The following is a 20784-nucleotide window of genomic DNA, read 5'->3' as shown; positions in this document are numbered from 1 at the left end:
CAGGCGTACAAAACAGTCGGTATATAATACTAGGGACTGTATAAAATAGAAGCGTTTCCTGCTGTGAAAGTCAGGTGAATTCAGCTGTGGCAGTTCGGAGGGCTTGGCAGGAAATGACTAAAGTGCTGAATTACGTGATCTTCAACGATTCAATGACTGAAGGTCTTGATTGTTCTAACTACGGGATTCAGCTCGTATTTATACGATTTCTAGAGCTTCAAAATAATGATCAAAATACAATGAAAATAATCATTCATTTCATCATAAGACGCAATTATGTTGAGATATTGGCTGATCAATTGTTTCGGCTTGAGCGAGGCGATGTTAGTTATTTTTGTTGTTGTTGTTGTATTTTACGGCCGCGGTTCACCGCCTAGGCACGTGTCCCGCTGTCCCCTGTGATGAGATATAATTAGCTCGGAGGTCGGGAACAACGTTAATCCGTCCGAGACTCATATTTTGCAGAGGCTACGATCCTCTTCAACACTCAAGCACTCAAGTATCTCTGTACTCTAGGCTACGTTTTAGATAGAGTATTACTCCATTCATTTGCATTCTCCTTATGGCTTAGGCCTCGTACAGCTCGGACCGATCGAACTCCTCCATCCCCCTGAGTTTTCCCACTTCACCCTGCTGGGGCAAAGGCCGCCAGGGGGTAAGCCCTGGGCGTCGCTAACTAGTTCTAGTTCTAGTTCTATGTACAAATAAGGGACTTTAGCGCATTAAATAGCTGCTGCAGTCAAGAAGGAGAGTCTGTGGATCAGGCAGAAGTTAATGCTAGCTGCAGAGGTCCTCCTAAACTCCGTGACCTATCCTACCACCTCTGTCTCTCTCTCTCTTTTTTTTTTTTTTTTTTTTTTTTTAATCTAGCTGAGGTAATGGGTGCCGTATGCATATATCCTCAAAGAAACGAGTTTTGGATAGCCACGCAGCCAGCTCGGTTGCACCTTTTGGGGTGCCTAGCAGGTAGGGGATTATGTCAGAAGGGGACCCTGGAGGTCGGGGTAGGCGCCTCTTTGCAATGCAGCAGAAGAGGAAGTGAACTGTAGTCTTTCTTGCACCACAGCGGCAGAGAAGGTGAGCATCTTCATGGTTAAACCGTTCGTGGTAGGCTGCAAAGTCTCCGTGGCCCGTACGAGCAGCCAGGATCCGTGCTGAAAGCGGCCTTGGGAGCTTTAGTTCTGCAGGGCATCTAGGGAAGTTGGTAATCCAGAGATCTTGATAGGATTGAGGGGCCGAGGACTGCCAGTATCTTTGAAGAGTAGTTATGATATCTGCCTTAGCCTGCCGCCTTAACGAGGCGTACGAGCGTTTACTTAAAGGGGGAGGGTCCATAGCTGCTTCATTCTCAGGTATTTGTGTTGAGCGAGGCGATGCAGTGCCGGATTAGTCAACTTCCGCGGCCACATCAGCCTTATAGCACGTGACCAACTATACGGGAAGCGGTTGAGCACGAAAATGAAGATGATGTGAACGGCCGACCCAGGAATGTATTCTTCTGTCACCCAATATTCTTTTTCCTCGCTTCCTTTCTCTTCCCAGCAGCTTCCGGCCTTGCCTGGAATTGCGCTTGGTTTGATATAATGCCGTCTCGTCGGTCTCATCGCAAGTCTCGTCACGGATGTGTTGCCTGCAAACGGCGAAGGGTTAAGGTATTGTAATCCTAAGCCCCCTCCTGCTTCACTACAGTAGATCCAGTTCAACTATAGTATTCTGCTGTGCGTGCTGTGATCTGCTGTATTTTCTCCCGGGCCATCGCCAGTATTTTGCTCACATGTGCTTACAGTGCGATGAGCGTCAGCCAAAATGCACCAATTGCTTGAATCGCAACACTGAATGTGTCTACGCATCAAGGGAAGTTGACTGGGTACCGCCTTCACAATCCGAGCGTTCGTCATCTCGCCATAAATCACCCGCTGCGTCTAGTACTCCGTCCTCCTCAGGCTGGATGGGCGGCAGTGACCCTCTTCCCCAGGCCTCCGATCCAAATATTAGCGACATGGAACTGCTTCTCCAGTGGTGCTCTTCGACATACGCCACCATGGCACATGACCAGCGTTTTGAACATCTATACCAATACGTGTTGCCGAAGGAGGGCTTAGAGTACCCGTTTGTCCTGCATGGCTTACTAGCATTGTCCGCTCTCCATATCGCCCGAGCCAGCGACCCCGCGTCCAACACCCGGTACTTCTCAATCGCATTGGAGCATCAAAACCGGGCACTTGCCTTGTTTCGACCAGTCATATCTTCCATCAACCGTGACAACAGCCACACCATTTTCGCATTTGCCAGTCTACTTCTCCAACTGGCCTTCGCCATGTCACCCTGTTCTCCGCTCATCGAGACTCACGACTCTGTTGAAGATCTCATCCAGGTATTTAAGCTTTGCAGAGGGCTTCGGGAGATTGTCGCTGCATCATGGCACTGGGTCAAGGAAGGGAAGTTGGCGGATGTGTTCACACAAGTGGATGACAGCAAACAATGGCCTCTTCCCGAAACCACTGAGGCCGCCATGTCCCAACTGAAGTACTTCAATGAGTCACGGGGGCGGCAATTTGTGGATCATGACGCTGACTGCTACAATGCGGCTATCGATCATCTAAAAGATATGATGGAGATCTACCAAGGCAAGCCGCACCGTGTTGAACTGGCTATGCGGTGGCCTTTCGGCCTTGAATCCAAATATTTAAATCTTCTCAGAGAACGTGACCCAATGGCACTCGCGATACTAGCTCATTACTGTCTTGTACTACATCATTTCAGGCACCATTGGTGGCTGGAAGGTTGGAGCATCCGCGTCGCGCAAAGTATTTGGGATCAGCTGCATGAGTCCTGGAAACCATATGTGTCCTGGGTCATAAAGGAGGTGGGGCTAGATGTGTGAACGTGATTACAGGTGCCTGATCTCCTGCGTTTTCTCAATCTTGCAACTTTTCGAAACCTCAAGTTGTGAGGTCTCGGATCACAGCTCGTGCTGCTAAGTCATTACTGGCCTTCCCACGGGGATGGGGTCAGTCACTCGTGCACCTATAGGGACGTGCTAGCCCTCACGTGATGGGCTCCGGGCACTGTTTACCCATGAACGGTATGGACACCATGATTTGTTGCAGAGACAGTCACTGGCTCTAAGGGGCATTCCAAGTCCACTGGTCTCAGAAGTGAGGGCCGTTGATGCGGTGGTATCCATCTGAAAGCCGTACTAAGTGCGTTTCAAACCCTGTGACAGGGAAATCGGAAGAACTGATGCCCGATCGAGGGTCTCTTTTTTGGTAATTACAAGAGCCATTCAAGGAGCCCTGCGTTTAGCGTCTCTTGCTTCTGCTTATTAAGAGGTATATGTACCTGGAAAGGTAAAATTATGGGCATATAGTGGCGATTGTATGTACCATGTGGGTTTGTTAGTGTACGAATACGAGCCAGGCAAAAAACAGCCCACTTGAGGAATTTAGCAACGGATAGAGTTATTGCAACGTAAGCTCCGAATTGCCAAAGAGGAAAAAAGGAACGGTTGTGCAGAAAACAACGGAAAGTTAAAAATATACTAAATAAGACAGTCATGACCAATGGAAAGTAAGGTATGGATACCTCAAAGCTGACCTAACTTGGAAATATCCAAACCATGATTCTCGTGTAGTTTCCAAGGACGCCCTTTTGATTACCCACGCAGGTCCAGGAAGATGCGGTGCGCTTGTTCCATTTCGAAATCATGGAATACAACCTTGGCCGACGCTTCGTTTCCCTTGGAATGGGCCTTAGATACACGAAGACAGGAGCGGTGATCCCATTGGCAGGGTTTTCGGCCGTCCGTCATATGGGACTCGAAAATGTATAATAAGGGAAAGTCAACAAATCCTCCCATTAGCTTAGTTCCTGTAGATTAACGTAGCTTTCACCGCCGCCTAGTACGGTCTCCGTCATGAACAGCATGTTGTATGGTTGCCACTTGTGAAAGATAAGTTGCACCAGCAGCATCGGGAGCGTATCGAACAGATACATGTAGACCTCATGCGAAACGAGGTAACCGTCATGTCCCTGTACGAACTCGACGATCCGATAGACGCATCTGAATATGATGAGGGCGGCCATGAGGTAGAGGACGCGGAGGAGAGCCTTCCAAGGCCCTCCCGGCACCTTGGCTGGGTTGCTGCGGATCCGCAACGCAAATTTGACTGACACGTATAGGAAGAACCCAAAGAAGAGCAGCTGGATCACAAGGCCAAAGACAAGGATCTTCTCACCGATGCTACCCATGCCAGATATTGCCATCATCCCTCCACCGCTGCATTGTAAGAGGAAGGCGAGCACGTCCCCAACAACAAAGAGCTTGGTCACTCTCGCTGGGGAGATGATGGATAGCTCCGGCCGTTGCGTGCATTTCACAATTCGTCCGTAGCACATGTAGATGGTAGCTGCGTAGAGCGAGGGTGGAAGTAGGATCAACAGGGATTGACTGATATAGGGACCGAGACTTTTAGGGTCTTTGGCAGAGATGGCGCGGCTGATATATCCGAATGTCATCACTATTTATTTGTTGCTGGTTAGCCAAGGGTTATTTCGGATGCATAAATCTGTAATCCTTTTTCCCACTCCCTATTTATACACAAACGTACTAAAGGAGCCGACGACAAAGGCCGTGAAGAACCAGGCCTTAGCTTTCACAAAAGCTTGCCACACATAGAGGCCTGCGCTGATTCCGAACACCAATGCAAAAATAACACAGGCCCCTACATTTGGCTTGTAGTTGTAGAGGGAGCCCGCCTCACTATCATCCACCATGGTTATAGCTGTCTGTGTATCAGTTCAGAAGAATGAAGGTAAAACAATGGAGCAAAGAGCGCAAGTCTTGCGATAAGGGCACAGCTGGTATGCTTTATATAGTGGAGCTACACCCTAAGCCATAGCAATTTCAACGACAGATGTACGGAGCTGTGCTAAGAATGTGGTGGAGCTGCGCAATGGTGAACGGAGTGCGTGGTATCGGGGCATCTCTAGTGAACGAATACGAGCTAACCGGGGCCATGATTTCGGTCGGCATTGAACGCCAATGTCTGTGTTCTAGTTTCACGGTTTTCAACTTCTATTTCTGCTCTATTCTTCATGCCTGATTCGAATTAGGTATAGGTCGGCATGAATACATATTCGCAACATTTTGAGATATTCGCATTCGTATTCGAGTCTACAGACCTCCACGAATATTCGTACGAATATTGCTTCACTTTCAATATAAGCTACCACCCAATAAGAGAAGACGTATCACGTGCAGTTTGTTTATCTAGGTCGCATCTGAATATCCTTTTATTTTAAGCTCCCGTCTTCAATGACGGTTCTGGACCTTAACATGTCTAATGCTAAAATGCAGGCTTTAAAACAATGATGTTTCCGGCAGTTTATCTATCGAACCGCGATCACGACCCCAACGGTCTCAGAGAATAGATTATCACCTTGAATGGCGGAAGTGATAACGATATTGAAAACGATATTAGAAAGAAACCCAGGCTGGACCTGCCACTGGATCGCTTAGAATCAATTGGTCTAGAAGACTCCGCTAGTCAGCTGCATCTCAATCTATCTACTCCTTTAGAATCTGCTTCACCAGGCGGCTCTAGAACCCTTGCAGACATTATACAGCTATTCAAATTGCACAGCAGATCTCGTGTCAAGCCGCTGAATCAATGGATTTAGAATCAGTTTCGAGTCAATCATCTTCCGGGCAAACAGTGGCGATCTAGACGAAGTAGACAGTTATTCGAGGATCAAGAGATTCAATGCATTCATTGTGGCTGGAAAACTACAGATTCGGCAAGGGCAACATTAACAAGTAATATAAAGACTCATCTAGCCAAACACAACTTTATCGAGAAGTCCGATCTAGAGGACCCTAGTCAGGTCTCAATTGCTTCAATATTTTAGTTCCAAGCTGAGCGCGACACTAGAGCTCTATTAGAACAGAACACACTTCGATAGATTATAACAGATAATGTAGTATTTACGGCAATTGAGTCTCCTGCATTTCGAAAGATATTTAAGGACTTACCGGATGTTTCTCTTCCCAAAGGTAATTCGATCCATCAAGGATACTTTGCGATACTTTGCATGAGCAATACCCATCCAAACCGTCACTGGAGCAATCTCTGTCAAAGGTTAATCAGGACAACAAGCGGCGAAGCCTATGTGACCTCCTGAAGCCAGGGAACTTCCCGGTGCGGAGGAACGTACTGGTTAGTTAGTATAGGATCGAGGGACCCTCCGGTAGGCATCCAGGAACCTTCCTGGATGCTCTGCAGGCATTCCTGCCTGAGGCGAAGCCTCGGGCAGTATATAGAGACTCTAGATCCTCCCTCCTAGATAGCCTTTCTTCCCCATGGGAAAATTCTTTGACTACGAGTCAGAAACAAACTTGTCTTATACTAAGCTCCTTTGTAGACCGTCACAGGTATTACGGTCGTGACGAGCATCTTCGTCACTGTTCGAAGATGAGGGCGGATCATCAGGAGGGTCGGGCACCTCATTTGCTAAGGTGATACTGCCTTCTCTCGAGACCCCTGGCTCAAGAAGCCTGGGGTCGATAAGGTCAAGATCGGGAGTTGTGCGGGCCGAACTGAGCGAGAAAACTACAGTCGAAATATTACTCACGCTATTCTCACTATCTGAGCTGACCCTGGCATGAACGCTGGCGTTGTGGTCAAAGTCGGCATGCTCCCAGTTTATGACCCCAGCCTGCGCTGCGTCATGAGGTAGTAGATGAATCGCGGTAGGCGAGTGAGGCTCAGCGTCAGCAGCAATTGGTTAATCAAGAGGAAGAGGTCGATAGTGTCAAAACTTGATATTCTTCGATGCTGCTCCTTCATCTTTGACCTCAACCCTCTTTTGCTGCTCACCGGCCCCTCTTTTTCTCTTGATAGCCGGTTTGGGCTCCGGCCTCAGCCATATCGCGTTCGTCAGGCCATGCACATCGCGCAAATAACGACGAAAATCGATCTCAGACTCAAACGATCGTGAGCAGCCACAAATAGGATTTGTACTTGGCTATTCTATCTTCTGAATGTGTCTCCTTTCAATATGCCCTCTTAAGCCGGCACTGTACAACCAGTGTTTCACTCTTTCTTCAGGTGCAAGGGTCTGGTCCCACAGACAACAAGGGCAGTATCCGGGGCGGATTACCGCATTGCGGTAAATAATTGTCTCGCAGTATAAGTTATCCTACAATTGAAGGTATTGGCCACCGTGGTAATGCCAATCATTTTCCTGGAACCACGACATGCATTCGTAACAATATCTTAGCTGATAGTCAACTATTCCTAGGCGGCAGGCAGTAGCCTTAAAAATACAGTCGTAAATGTAACGACTTCTCTTTGATTTTAGCAGTCTGCATTCAGTTAGTAAAGTATCTCATACATTGTTGCAGGTGGCACTCACATCTGAATGTTATCTTGGCACGTATCGACCGGGAAGTGGCCATTGATGAGAGATTCTCTGGGGAAATAAACTATATCGTAATTACGGTGACACTGTGTGAGCAATTGATTCCTCGTCATGACTAAGTGGCTCAGCAGAGGACAAAGCCTCAGCTATGCATCCCATTTCAGGCATGATATGGGTCAGAGCGCGAGTACATGCATTACTTTCCAGTAATTCGTGAGAGTTCTTTCCCCAGCTTAGAATTCGCCAATCGCGCCTTTCCCGAACTCACTAATCCTAGTAATGATGAAGCTCCGAGAGTCAAATGCTAATCAGGACCTTCCTATATTTATTCTTTTCGAAATTGACAGCCTTAGAGTCCGTTTTCGTGTTTAACTGTTCGATACAAGCCCGTTTAGTAATCAGTTCCGGACGCTGCAGGATAGCTTCTTTCACTTCAGCAGGTAATTCGTGAGGCAGTCTAATCTCCCGGAATTGTCCGTATCTTTAAAAGTAATCGATATAATAAATCTCTTCTTTCTCGTCTAAAACATTAACGACGGTATCGATCGACGAACAATAGGCTTGATAGTATGTCGGATACGTTCCTTCATTTTTATAGCTATAGATCTGGAAGACAGGTACAGAACTATGTCTTGCTATATGAATTCAGTGACACTTTCCTTAAAACGAGCCGGAGGTACAACTTACATTCGATCTTCCTACCAAACGACTGACGAATATCGTGTATCGTAGTACACTTCGAATATTCGGCCATAGTAAGGATCTGACGGAAGAAAATACAAAATTGCTACTTATTAAGTACTGCCTCTTGAGAACCCTGCGCAATAACATTTCTGAAAATAGATCGATCTAAAGTACTATCTTTCTAACGAAGCAGAATCTCCGTGTATTGCCCGTCACGAAAGTCATATTGAGCTAAGTCTTCCATTGACTCAATACCAAACAGAGCTCTATCGTGCAGGGTAATCGTAAGAAAAAAGATACCAGTCACAAACTGCAATCGATTGTAGTCTCGAATCCTAATTCTAAATCTGACAACCGATCAGTAACTGCACGTAATCTCGAAAAAGCCGAACTGAAAATTCCGTACACTGTATAATTCGGGTCACGATAGTTCTTTAATTACTTTTGATCGATCCGCTATCCTACCTTGTAGAGCACATCTGCAGAGTGGAACAAGACCAGGTCGATATACTGTAAAATTAGCAAAAGCCCGCACGAGTCAAAAATATCACAATATAACCCTTTTACCTTGTATCGGAGTCCTCTCTCTTTCTTGTATTCTGCATCCGGTATAAGAGTCCCGATCTTTGCTCCAGTGAAGAGAAATACCTGCAGTACAAGAGAAAACCATGAAGAAAGACAGGACTGTCCCGTGCTTATATAGAGACGATATTTCAAAAATCGTCTCGGGTAAAGTTGAACTTCTGCTTTTTGATATCTTTAATACAAACAATATCTGGAGCAGGGACGCCGATTTTGAGGACGTAACCAGATGGTTCATAGTTCTCTTCTACAAGATACTTGATAAACGTGGTTAGCACGCGCCCAGTTTCCAGTTTGCCGGGAGGTCACTTACTCCGTGTATATGGTGACACATTGGCGCTGTAGGTCCTTAGTTTCATCCAGGCAGTTGTTTTTACTCCTGATAGCGTTTTCTTCCTGGTATGCTCTTGAAATATACTTACAAGTAAGACGACGCTTACGGTATCTTTTCTGGGCATCTTTACCGTACCAAAAGGATCTTTTGCCTATAGTTAGCGAAGAAATCAAAACATGAAGAGTAAGAGAGCAGGCATTGGATATGCACAAGGCAAGGTCAGAACAGGAAAGGAATAAGATATTGGTCACTTGATCAGCTTGTAAACGGGATAAAGGTATCCTTTTATACCTTTACCAGAGCTATTGTAATCAATACTGCTTTGTGCTTGGTAGATTTTGTCACTTAAGAGCCTTCCAACACCCTATCACAATTATGGTTGCATCATATACAACGAGCATTTTGGCGGAGGTAAGTACCTATTGTAGAGACAGTCAATTTGGCATTGTTATCAGGCTAACGGTATAGGTGACCGATCACTAATCCCGCCCTAAGTAGGACCTGACGCGCTCACTAAGCCTTGACCAGTAATGAGAAATACTCAGTGAGTAACCCCCTGAGCACCCTCGTTAAAGCGGCCCCATCCAAACAGGGAAAGTCACATTAATTCTAGAAAATCAAGTCTGTATAGGTACATATTGAATTTGGACTGCTAGACCAGTAAGCGGCGGTGTCGATCCCACGTGGCCGCCAATGGACGAGCTACGTCATGGGCAGCCAAGCGCTGCTAGCGAGCCCCTCCTTCGCCAGTGAACTCAATCCATTGACTTATTTACTCCTGATAGACTATTACTGCGAGAAGTCATGTCGCTGATTTCCGCCTTTCGACCTCGATCTACGCGGGCTACTTCGCTCCGTCACCGACCTCCTGCTAGACAGAGACGAGCTGCCCGAAGACCGGAGCATGAAGGCGAAGGCGACGATGATGCACATTCCATCATTACCCCCTCAAAACATACCCCCAAGGCGATCCGTGTCTTGCGAGGTTCCATCTCGGCCGGTGGTCCTTTGCGTCCTTTTCGGCTGGTGAAGCAGGACATTGTGAATCTGCGCCGCCGATATGTCTCGGATTGGACGATCTTCAACCAGTTGGTCTTCGCGAGTGCCGTTTATGTCTTCTTCACGAATCTCTTACCGGGGATCACCTTTGCGAGCGACTTGTATGTCTTGACAGGTAAGAGTTGGGGAACTATCGAAGTGGTTTTTAGCACGGGTCTTTGTGGCATCATCTTCTCACTGTGAGTGACGAAATTTGTGATTGGATCTAGAAGAAATAACAGCAATGACTCGATTAGTTTGTCCATCCAGCCCTTGACCATTCTTGGAGTGACAGGGCCCTTCTCAGTGCTAGCAGAGAATATCTATGCCTTATGTGAAGAAGATTTCAAGGTGCGTCACCGGGCCCTTCTCATATCTTTACTATGATTGACATGTTGCCAGGTACCTTTCCTACCATTCATGGCCTGGTCCCTTATCCATGCTGCATGGTTGCACTATGTGCTAGCAATCATCAACGCCCATGACTGGACTATGAGATATGTGACGACCTTCGCCACTGAGATCTTCTCACTGCTGAATAGCATCATCTACTTCCACAAGGCTATCCAAGAGCTGGAGAGAGCCCACGACAACCTCTCCTTTGCCTCTTTTCTATACGCCGTCATCGGTGCTGTAGGGACAATGCTACTTGCCATCTTCCTTTCCACCGCCGAGAGCTGGAGACCACTATTCCATCGATACATCCGGATGGGATTGACTGAGTATGCCGCGGCGATTTCCATCATCATATTCATCGGCCTGCCTTATACCGGCGAACTGGCAAACCTCGATAAGATGACACTCGCGGTCAGCCACTCCTTCAAGCCCACCTCGCCGGATCGCGACAAATTCATCGTCGAGTTCTGGACCCTCCCTGTTGGCTGGGTGTTTGCTGCCATCATCCCGGGTATCATCATCACGATTCTTTTCTTCTTCGACCACGAAGTCAGCTCTATCATCTGCACCATTGACCGCTACGGCACCAAGAAGCCCGGTGGTTTCGCGTGGGATATCATCCTTCTAGGCACCACGACCGCGCTTTGCGGCATTTTGGGAATCCCCCCGGCAAACGGTCTCCTGCCGCAAGCACCCCTACACTCAGAGTCCCTGATGCACTCAGAACCCGAACAGCGGACCGTCGTCGTAGACGGTGACGAAAAGGTCGAGACTCACGAAGTCAAGCGCGTTTACGAGCAGCGATGGTCGTCTTTTCTGCATGCCGGGGCCATCCTGCTCTTCGTTAGTCCTCCGTTCATGAAAGTTCTCGGTCTGACCCCGACCAGTGTCCTTGCGGGTCTATTCATGTTCATGGGCGAGCAGAGTCTTTCAGTTAAGTAAGTACTTCCCTAGCCCCTACACAACCAAGCCACCGCCCATCCATACTAAAGCCAATAAACAAACGAATGAACTAACCAAACGCAAGTCCAATCCTCTACCGTACCTTCTACCTCCTCACACCCCCATCTGAACTCCCACCTCTTCCTGAATCACTCGCCAAACGAGAAACCCCCTCAGAATCTAACCTCAGCCCTAACCCGAACAACACCAGCACCAATGCCAGCACCACCACGACGCATCACCAAAACCCACCCCCTTCCTACCTCCCCATCCACCTCTACACCCTTCTCCAAATCATCACCACAGTGATAATCTTCATCATAACCCTCACGCGCGGCGCGCCCGCTTTCCCAGTCCTAATCGTCGCGCTGGTCCCGTTCCGTCTCCTCGTCATGAACCGGTGGTGGCCGCGCGAGGTCCTCCGGTTCGTGGACGCCTGGGCATGTCGCGAGGGAACGCCCGAGGATGACGAGGAGGCAGCGGAGAAGAGTCGAGAGGAAAGTAGCGGGGGTTGTGGTCCCGACACGGCCGACGGAGGGATGTTTTCGGCTCGGGTGGATGAGTCGGGGATGGAGTTGCAGGATCAACGGGAGGTAGGTTCTTCGCGTGATGGGAGGGCTGTTGTGGAGAGTAGAGATGCAGGGCCGGATTGGGTGGACTTAGGGTTTCGAGCGAGGGAGGATGAAGAGTTGGGGAGGTCGGTGGATGAGTGTTAAAAGGATGGATGGATGGATTTGTCTGTTGATTGTTGGTGGAAAAGATCATCTGTGTTTTCCAGTAATCCTTGATCATAGGCGAAATAGGGAGATCATAGGGTATATAGGAGTATGAGATAATTTAGATTATATAGGGAGAATAGAATTTCCAAGAATTCAGAATTAATTCACTCCGATCATAGGGTATCATGTCATCGTTGTAGACATAACATAACATCATGGGAAGAAAGCGCCAATCCATCCATGACTCCTAAATAGAGCCAGGTAAAAGCCAACATCTATATATGACAGGCAAGACAGCGCCCAATCCGAACCGCGAAAAGACCACGCTAATATATCTGAGACAAAATATATATATATATATATATATATATATAAAGGGGACAGAAACACCGGTCATGCCCTCCACCCCTGCACAAACTCATGAAGGTAATCAATAACCACACCAAAGATGGCATTGACGCTATCACTAATGAGCTGCTCAAAGTGTCGAATGGCTTCTTCGTCCGTCATCTCGAGGTTGAACCGCTCCTTGACCTTCAAGACGGCCTTGTCTGGTTCCACGCGGATATCCGGGATATTGGCATCGACCATGAGACTGAAGAGGTTCAGGATCAGGTTGGCAGATTTGCGGAGCGTAGTGTATGCAGTGAAGCAATACTGCTTGAATTGGAGATAGTGAGGGGAGGTGGTGCCGCCCATGCCTTCGACCATCTCCTTACAGAGTTTCATCATGGGCGCGAAGGGCTTGGGATCGCGGCCCAGGATAAAGCCGAAGTCCGCGTGGAAGAAATGACCGTCCGGTGCGAGGAGGAGGTTCTCTAGATGTCGGTCGCCGACGCCGAGGAGATAGGTGATCACGCAATACCCGGCACAGGATTTGATGTACGTGTCCATTGTTTCCTTGCGGATTCCGAGAGGCTCGTTATCGTCGGGGTTGTTGGCTCTGAGGTATGCGAGGACGGACTTGTATTTCGCCGATACTGCAGAGAGAGACTGGGAAGGGATGAACTGAACGGCGCCGGCCGTAGAGTTGGTGGCAAGGATACGGTACGGGGTCAACTTGAGGTCTAAATTTTCCTTTTGCAGGAGACGATCCATGAGAATGATGATCTGGATGACAAGTTGATCTTGCCGAAGATCGTCTCCGACTTTGAACAGGAGGGGATATTTCTGCCCCTCGACGGTCTTGAAGGTGATGTTTAGAGGCGACAGGGTGGACTTGAAAACATTTGACTCGTCCGGATAACAGCCGGTGATGAGGACCTCAGGATCCAAAGGTAGCGGCAAAGGTGGGTCAATATGCACAAAGTCATTCTTAGGATCCCTCAGAACCTTTTTCAGCCTCTCGATCTTGAGAATTCGATTTTCCCGGGAAAATCGAATGTCCTTGGAAATCTTCGAGAGTACGGTGATCAGCTCACCCTGCCGTAGCAGCGTCTTTCGGTGTTCTGGGTGGATTCGCTCCAACTCGGTCATGAAATAATACTCCACACGGGCAAACACTCTACGCTGTGATTCCAGAGTGCCTGGGCCCGTATCGTCACATTCGACCATGAGGTACCAATGCAAATAGTTTCCAAGTTGGAAGTTGTTGGCAGCACGAGTGACAAGGAAATTGGCTAGAGACGAGTCATGGGCAACATCTTCCGTCGTCCCGTCGGAATGATCCTCATACTTGAGTGCCTGCACTAATTGCAATAGATAGAGCAAAAGCTCTTCGTCGTCAGCTTTTCGAAGCCGGTCCACTGCATAAGAACGAACGGCGGGATTATCGAATGTCGGCCCCAGAAGTTCCAGCGCATCGTCGACGTCAATTTCAGTCCATTTAGGAAGTATTTCCACGGCTTGATGCGCTTCACCCGCATCTCGCCAGTTCACTGACTTGACAAACTTGGTGAGCGCGCTTTTCTCACGCGTCAGGTAGTAGCGGAAGCGCCAAACAACATCCTTTTCTTCCGCGGTGAGATCTTGCGTGGGCTCGTATGATAGAATAACGTTTAGTTCATCACGGATCTTGGGGTTTGGCTTTAAGTCTCGGTCCATGATACCGGTGCGATGACTACGAATAAGCCTCCTGTGTTTGTCTTCGCACGGGTTGCCCGTCTGGCCGACTTCGGGATCGTAAATTCGAATCACGCTGTCCCCATCCGTGCCTTCTATGCCCGGACCGAACCGGACTTCGGGGACAGGTTTCAGTGCAGGGTTTGCATTTGCAGCCGCGTTCTGGGAATGCGATGAAATAGGAGGCGCGGAGTATTCGTGGTCCGACCAAATGATAGGGTGATCGAATCGTGGGAACTCGACGTATAAGGTGAAGTTTTCGTCGTCAAAATCTTCTGGATCCGAGTCCTCATCTGCATTTTCTTCACTCGGTAGCTTGTGTTTGATTGCCTTCAACCGGATAGCACGCTTCCTTGCAGCTTCCTCGGCATTCAGCTTAAGCTTCTCCAATTGTCGGAAAACCATCTGATCCATCCAGTCAATCCGCGGTATCTCTCCCATCTCGTGCTTCTTGATGAGAACCTCCACTCGCTCCAGTTCCAATTCTTCGGATGAAGGACCGAACGAATCAGCGGCGTTGGCTCGGCGTCGCTTAGGAGGTGGAGTTGAGGGAGTCGTTGTAGCGGAGAGGCCGTCCGCCGCTTTGTGGCGATAGATCTTGCATTTTTGTCGGCCCATCTTTAATTTACCATCTTGGTCGAACAAGGGTATCGTCGTGCCGCCAAAGGGGACATTATGCGCTTGCGATCCATCACTCTTCGCCGGGGACAGATCCCAGACAGTTATAGCCAGCTGGCACTTAAGGGGAGCATCCTTCATGGACAGAGGCATCTCAAGCCATTCACCCCATGACCTAGCTGATTTGAACCCCTTGTATGACGTCTGCAAAGGCACCCCCAACGGTTTCGAGTCCGACCATAGTTGCGCCGTCACATAGAGATCCGAGTTGGGGCTTTGCGTGGATCCCAAATGTCGCAGGTCGGGCCGTTGCGAAAGGACCGAGTACGGGATCTCTCGCTGTCTCCCTTCTAGGGAACCACTGAATGAGTACATTGGGTTAGCTAGTGTAGAAGCTATGTCTGGAATCGACTGGCGTTACATTTTGATGCAAATTGCAAAGTCTACCTGAGTGGAGATCGCAAAGGTGAAAGCCTCCATCTTTGAACCAAATATCTTGGAGCTGAGCTGCGTCTAGCGGTTCGTACAGCGGTTCATGACGCGATGCTCCCTCGATTTAAGAAGTAAGTGAGGGCCGTGAAGCCGGAGAGCTCCATCCGGGGTGATCGGAGACTAGCGCCAATTGGCTCCAAGGCGGTCAACAGGACGCGGGGTCAGCTGAGTCCACGTGACCGAGTCCACGCGTGACGCGCCGAGAAATCGATTAGTGAATTGTGATCAGGCAGTGTTCTGTTGGACATCATTATCACCTGCTCTTTTGCTCGCTTCATATTCCATACGCTGTACTACTCACACTCTCCCGTTCTCCGCCCTCTTCCCGACGTTACCTCATCCCGCCCTCATATCATTATATCTATCCAATAGCGCGTCCCTCCGCGTTTCCGTTTGTCGCAAAACCGCAGACAAAGAAAAGAGCATGGCGCCTAACCCCCATGCAGCCGGGCCGCCAAGTCAACATTCGTCCCCGGGGACCTATTCCGACAAGGAGAACCATCAACATCAAAACTCTTCCCGGAATCGCAAGAGAACTCAGGATCGGGCGATGGCTTCTTCCGCTGCCAGTGCAAAGCGCCAGCTATTAGCGAACAGAACCGCGAATAAACATCATGGCAGCCAGTCTCAAATACCGCCTTCGCAAGACGACCCCAACAAACAATATTATGACCCGGATCAGGATGAAAAGGAAAGACGGCGCATTCGCAAGGGCCTTCGAGACTTGACATGGGAACTACATGGTATGGATGCCTGATCAGGAATGAGTTTTTCCCCCCACGTCTGACAAGGCTCTAGACTCTAGGACCGAATACATGCAAGCGGGCAATGACGGCATCCGACAAACCATCAAAAAGGCGAATGAATTCTTCCGAGATGTCAAGCAGACTTCGGACGCGACGATCGATTCCCGTCTCCTGGTTAGTGCCGCCGATTTATCGTATAAAAAGACGGCACAGCTGGTTCTCGGCGACGCGTCCGCGGGGGTCGATGTCGACGAGTTTGTCTCCAAGTGCATTTCTTTCATGCGTCATGGCCCGGAGGATCCCCAAGCAATCCCAAGCAGCACCCAACGCCGCCGCGTACACGGGAGAAGCCAAGCAGACCCTAACGATAGCGACGAGGACCAGGGAGATGCGTTGAACTGGGACTGGCTGGGACGCTCCGCCTGCGTTCGCAGTAATGCCCGACCGGCTGTTTCTGGTTTCCTTCTAGGACCTCTATCGGTTCAGAAACGTACGCGACAGTTCACACAACGAAGAGCAAGGGAACAAATCGATCCATCGCAGGCAGTTCGCCCGCAGGAACTTGAGGATAAGGACCTTGATCGACAAGAGACGTCTAACCTTACAACGATCTGCTCGAACATTAACAAACTCCTGGCGGAAACCCAGAAAGCCGGCCAGGAATCTGTTGAGGGCGTTTTGGAGAGGCTTTTCCAGCAGTCGGGGGACGAACCTACCGATGAGACGGTCCAGAAGGTCATGGCTCTGCATAATGTCGCTGATGACGGTGGTATCCCTTTGTTTAACTTCTGCATCAACCCCAAGTCATTTGGACAAAGCGTGGAGAATCTGTTCTACGTCAGTTTCTTAGTAAGAGATGGCACGGCTGGTATCTCGGTCGACAGTCGACAGTTGCCAACTTTGCGTAAGTTTTGCGCCCTGGCTATCCTTTGTTTCGTGTACATTGAACTAACGAGGTTTTCTAGATCATTCTAAACCATATGCACCGAGCGAAGCGCAAAAGAAAGGGATTCAGAAGCACCAGGCTATCTTTAGTCTTGATTTTGAAACATGGCGAGACTTGATCGATGCCTACAGCATCAAGGAATCAATCATTCCTCATCGCCGGGAAGAAGAATCTCAGGCCACCGGACAGGGCTGGTACAGCTAAAGGTCTACCCCGGGGCCAAAGTTTGATTCTTGTTCAATAGATGTATGTACGTGATACCTATTTTGTTTTTCGAGCGTTATAATGTCGGTCTGTTGGAAGCCTTTCGTATAGTTGTGGCCATTGTATTAGAGTTGAGCACTGTCCAATGTGAATACTTGATACATAATAATGTTCTAAGGATATGAATGCACAATTCTCTCTACACATCAACATGAAGCCGGAAGATCCACTCTAATTAGTAAACCTCGTACCCCTGAGATGCTCCGTAGTTGACCTGGAACCTCAGCATATCTAGAATCTCCACTGCATACTCCGTACTAGGAACATTAACTCCAGCAGTCTCCAGTAATTCCAGGCACGCATTTCGCTCATTGGATTAGCGATCAACGATGGCCCAGAACCCCCGGATCCCGACTTTTGTCCTTCCCGTCCCCCCATTACCTAATAATGACGTTGACGTCATGGGCTTGAAACCAGAGCCATGATCGCCTCGTGACAGAGTATTTATTGTTGCACAAAGTCCTCAAGGTCCTTTGCATTTTTGTCTTTTGGCAGCTGAAGCTGGAAAATATCATCCACTGAGATCAACGATAGATCGCCACTATGGCTCCACAACTGTTCCCCAAGAACCCCAGCGAGAGCATGGTGATCCGCAATGTCACCTCCGACGTGGTCACCATGAGCTTGCCATTCGCACGATTTGGACGCTTGAAGTTTGGAGGTCGAGGAACATTAGGTTCGTGTCTACCAGCCCCGACTACCTGTGACGGGAATATTGTGAAACCAAAGGCCCCCTTGCTTACCACATCACGAGGACAGTCAAAATGGAATCGGGCTCGATCGCAGTCTTCTCGCCCGTGAGCCTGACCCCCGAGGTCCAAGCAGCCGTTACCTCCCTCGGCGGCAACGTCAAGTACATCGCGGCCCTGGATCTAGAACATCATCTGCATCTGACGTCGTGGAAGAACGCGTACCCCGACGCGGAGATCATCGCGCCCGAGGGACTGTGGGAGAAGCGCCAATCCAACCCCGAGTTCAAGGATACGCCGTTCCGCCACATCTTCCGCAAGGAGGACCAGCGGCCGCGAAAAGTCTCCGATGAGTTTGACGCCGAGTTCGAGTCCGAGTACGTGTACGGCCACCCTTCACGGGAGCTCGTATTCCTGCACAAACGATCGCGCACCCTCATCGAGGCCGACCTGTTGTTCAATCTCCCTGCCCGCGAACAGTACTCCAAGTCGAACGAGAGTGCCAAGAACTTCCTGACGAGCGTGATTTGTCCGGCCTTGTCGACTGCGGCGCCGGCGACGTGGCAGAAGAGGTTCGTCTGGTATGTCCTGTCGACGGCGGATCGGTCGGCCTTTACCGAGTCGATGCGTCGCATTAACCACTGGGATTTCAATCGTCTGATTCCATGCCATGGAGATGTGATTGAGAGTGGTGCTAAGGGAGTGTTTCGGACAGTGATGGAGTGGTTCCTGGAGAATGATAAGAAGAGGACCTAGCCTTTGTCCCTCTCGAATCAGTTTTCTTTGTCTTTCTCACCTGTCGATTTTTCTTCTCCGTTTTGACTTGATGCAGGCATCCAATGTACTAATAATTGTTGCTTTTGAGGTGTGAAGTTTGATGTCAATCTGCTAGCGGACATATGATTATCTCTACTTCTAATAATTACTGCGAAAAAAGGTATTTGTCTTTACCAATGCAAGTCTACTTCACTGCAGAAGAGGCCAATATCCTCATATTTTCATATTTCCACTCCCTCAACTCCCTCACTCAATTCCACAAATCAGTACTTATCCGCATTCCCCTTCGCTTGGATCTCCCTCCGCTTACCCGCCAAAAACTCAACCATCTCATCCTGGGGTAACCTCGACGGCGGAATCTTCAATCCCCTTTGAACAGCCTCTCTCTCAGCGATAGTCTCACTCCACTTTTTCAGCGCCGGCCACTCCCCCAACTGCAAGTCCAAAGCCAACGGACCAACAATCACCCACGCAAAGCTAGTGATATCCGCGATGGTGAGCTTGTCGCCGGCCAGGTATGGCGATTCCTGCAGACGCGATTCCAGAACGGAGTACAACCGTTTCGTCTCGTCTGTGAATCTCTTAATGCCGTAGTCGGAGCGGACCTCGGCAAAAGTTGAGAAATGATTGGCTTGTCCTGTGTATTGGGGAGTGAGGTTAGGGATTGATGCGCTCCTCTTATCTCTCGAAACCAACCAGCCCTTATAGGGAATTTCGGTCCTTCTGACCCGCTACAGGTCAATGAAGATAGAAGTCAGTCGTACCTTGCATAGGCCCTAGGCCACCCATTTGCCACATCAGCCAGCTCAACTGCTCTGCATATTCCGGAGTACCCGGGGCGTAGCTAAACTTGCGTTCTGTGTCGTATTTGTCGGCGAGGTAGAGAAGGATGGCACCGCTTTCAAATACCCGGTTCTCGCCGTCTGTGATGGCGGGAATGCGGCCGTTGGGGTTGATTTTGAGAAACCATCTAACTGGCCTGTGAGCTTGCGACGGTCATTAAGGATAGCTCAAAGTGGACAGACGCTTCTTTTTGCTCGTTTGCGCCCAGGTCCAATGTGTGGATCTCGTACGGGAGATTGAGTTCCTCGAGGAGAATGCTGACTTTGTAACCGTTGGCGGTGCCGGCCGTGTAGAGAGTGATGTTGGGTGATGATGCCATTCTGGGTTGTTATTTGGTGCTATGGATGACTTGCCAATGTAACTCCTGTGGCAATTTCTAGAATGAATGGGAACGTGATGTCCCTGCAAAAGATGCAGGGCTCATATTTATGATCTTTATCTATAATTGATTTATAAGAATGAGTGTTTGATTTCTAACCACCCGAAGGATTTGCAACGTGCTACAAGAAGAAAAGCGTGATCCTTGGTATAGTACTAAGGTAGATAGTAGGTGCTGACGCGGATGGTTGACTACTCGATCACCCAATTGTGTTTGAGAACACGGCGCCACTGTTGTATGGATATTGCCCATCTTTGCGATAGGGAAGAATCTATGGTTCTGTTGGCTTCTATCTAGTCTGACGCGATTTAGTTAAGTGTTATGAAGTCGCTATAGGTGTTCTGAGGTGCAAGTAGCCAAGCCTTTTCGGCGATGGACGATCTCTCTCTTACTAGTTAACTACATCCACTAATTTAGTCAACTCATCGGAAGACGGCTAACTTTTAACTAATTCTTTTCATTTAGTGATCATTGTTGATCACAGCGGTGGTCAACCGGCATCTAGACCATCTACAGACGCTACAACAGCAGTAGTACCACCAAGTGTTGTCACTTGTGCAACTTCGGGAGCCTGGCCCTGCTTCTTGGGCAGAGTCAGTTGAACACTGCCCTATGATTGGTTGAAATTCAATTTAGATTTATAAATATCTAAATGATCCTATATTTGTTATTGAGATTCCTTTCTGTATCGAGACTGGACAGGAATGAGCTTTGGAAACCGTTACATTACATACTCGAATGTATGAGATTAGACTCCTGTAGATCATAAGCCTGTTGTCAAACCCTAGGATCCGTCTAAGCTGCGCTGGTCTGCTACCGTAGATAAGTTCAAGCACTAGGTGATCAACTGGT

General features: G+C 48.8%; 6 protein-coding genes across 6 annotated transcripts; 4 read left to right on the top strand and 2 right to left on the bottom strand.

Annotated features, from left to right (window-relative positions):
• Window positions 1-1774: 1774 nt before the first annotated feature.
• KD926_008732 (Zn(II)2Cys6 transcription factor domain-containing protein) lies at window positions 1775-2884 on the top strand (the record flags this gene model as incomplete). The annotated part of the gene is made up of 1 exon (XM_053104501.1): window positions 1775-2884. The coding sequence occupies one exon, from the start codon at window positions 1775-1777 to the stop codon at window positions 2882-2884; it is 1110 nt and encodes a 369-aa protein (XP_052960287.1).
• A 6942-nt stretch (window positions 2885-9826) lies between these two features.
• Window positions 9827-12114, top strand: KD926_008730 (uncharacterized protein; the record flags this gene model as incomplete). Its single annotated transcript, XM_053104479.1, has 4 exons — window positions 9827-10260; window positions 10318-10411; window positions 10463-11394; window positions 11484-12114. 4 exons carry the CDS (start codon window positions 9827-9829, stop codon window positions 12112-12114), a joined length of 2091 nt encoding a protein of 696 aa, XP_052960286.1.
• Window positions 12115-12510: 396 nt separating this feature from the next.
• On the bottom strand, window positions 12511-15171 carry KD926_008729 (phosphatidylinositol 3-kinase VPS34; the record flags this gene model as incomplete). Its single annotated transcript, XM_053104468.1, has 1 exon — window positions 12511-15171. One exon carries the CDS (start codon window positions 15169-15171, stop codon window positions 12511-12513), a length of 2661 nt encoding a protein of 886 aa, XP_052960285.1.
• A 541-nt stretch (window positions 15172-15712) lies between these two features.
• On the top strand, window positions 15713-17184 carry KD926_008728 (non-structural maintenance of chromosomes element 4 family protein; the record flags this gene model as incomplete). Its single annotated transcript, XM_053104457.1, has 3 exons — window positions 15713-16031; window positions 16087-16938; window positions 17000-17184. 3 exons carry the CDS (start codon window positions 15713-15715, stop codon window positions 17182-17184), a joined length of 1356 nt encoding a protein of 451 aa, XP_052960284.1.
• Window positions 17185-17787: 603 nt separating this feature from the next.
• KD926_008727 (uncharacterized protein) lies at window positions 17788-18689 on the top strand (the record flags this gene model as incomplete). The annotated part of the gene is made up of 2 exons (XM_053104446.1): window positions 17788-17920; window positions 17974-18689. 2 exons carry the CDS (start codon window positions 17788-17790, stop codon window positions 18687-18689), a joined length of 849 nt encoding a protein of 282 aa, XP_052960283.1.
• A 284-nt stretch (window positions 18690-18973) lies between these two features.
• On the bottom strand, window positions 18974-19872 carry KD926_008726 (glutathione S-transferase family protein; the record flags this gene model as incomplete). Its single annotated transcript, XM_053104435.1, has 3 exons — window positions 18974-19347; window positions 19475-19680; window positions 19736-19872. The coding sequence occupies 3 exons, from the start codon at window positions 19870-19872 to the stop codon at window positions 18974-18976; spliced, it is 717 nt and encodes a 238-aa protein (XP_052960282.1).
• Window positions 19873-20784: the final 912 nt, after the last annotated feature.

The sequence above is a fragment of the Aspergillus affinis genome (genome assembly GCF_023601865.1).
Source record: "Aspergillus affinis strain CMG 70 chromosome Unknown NODE_5_length_567868_cov_86_340925, whole genome shotgun sequence".
Taxonomy (NCBI): domain Eukaryota; kingdom Fungi; phylum Ascomycota; class Eurotiomycetes; order Eurotiales; family Aspergillaceae; genus Aspergillus; species Aspergillus affinis.
Note: the sequence above shows the minus strand (reverse complement) of the source record. Positions and strands in the feature narration are given on the sequence as shown.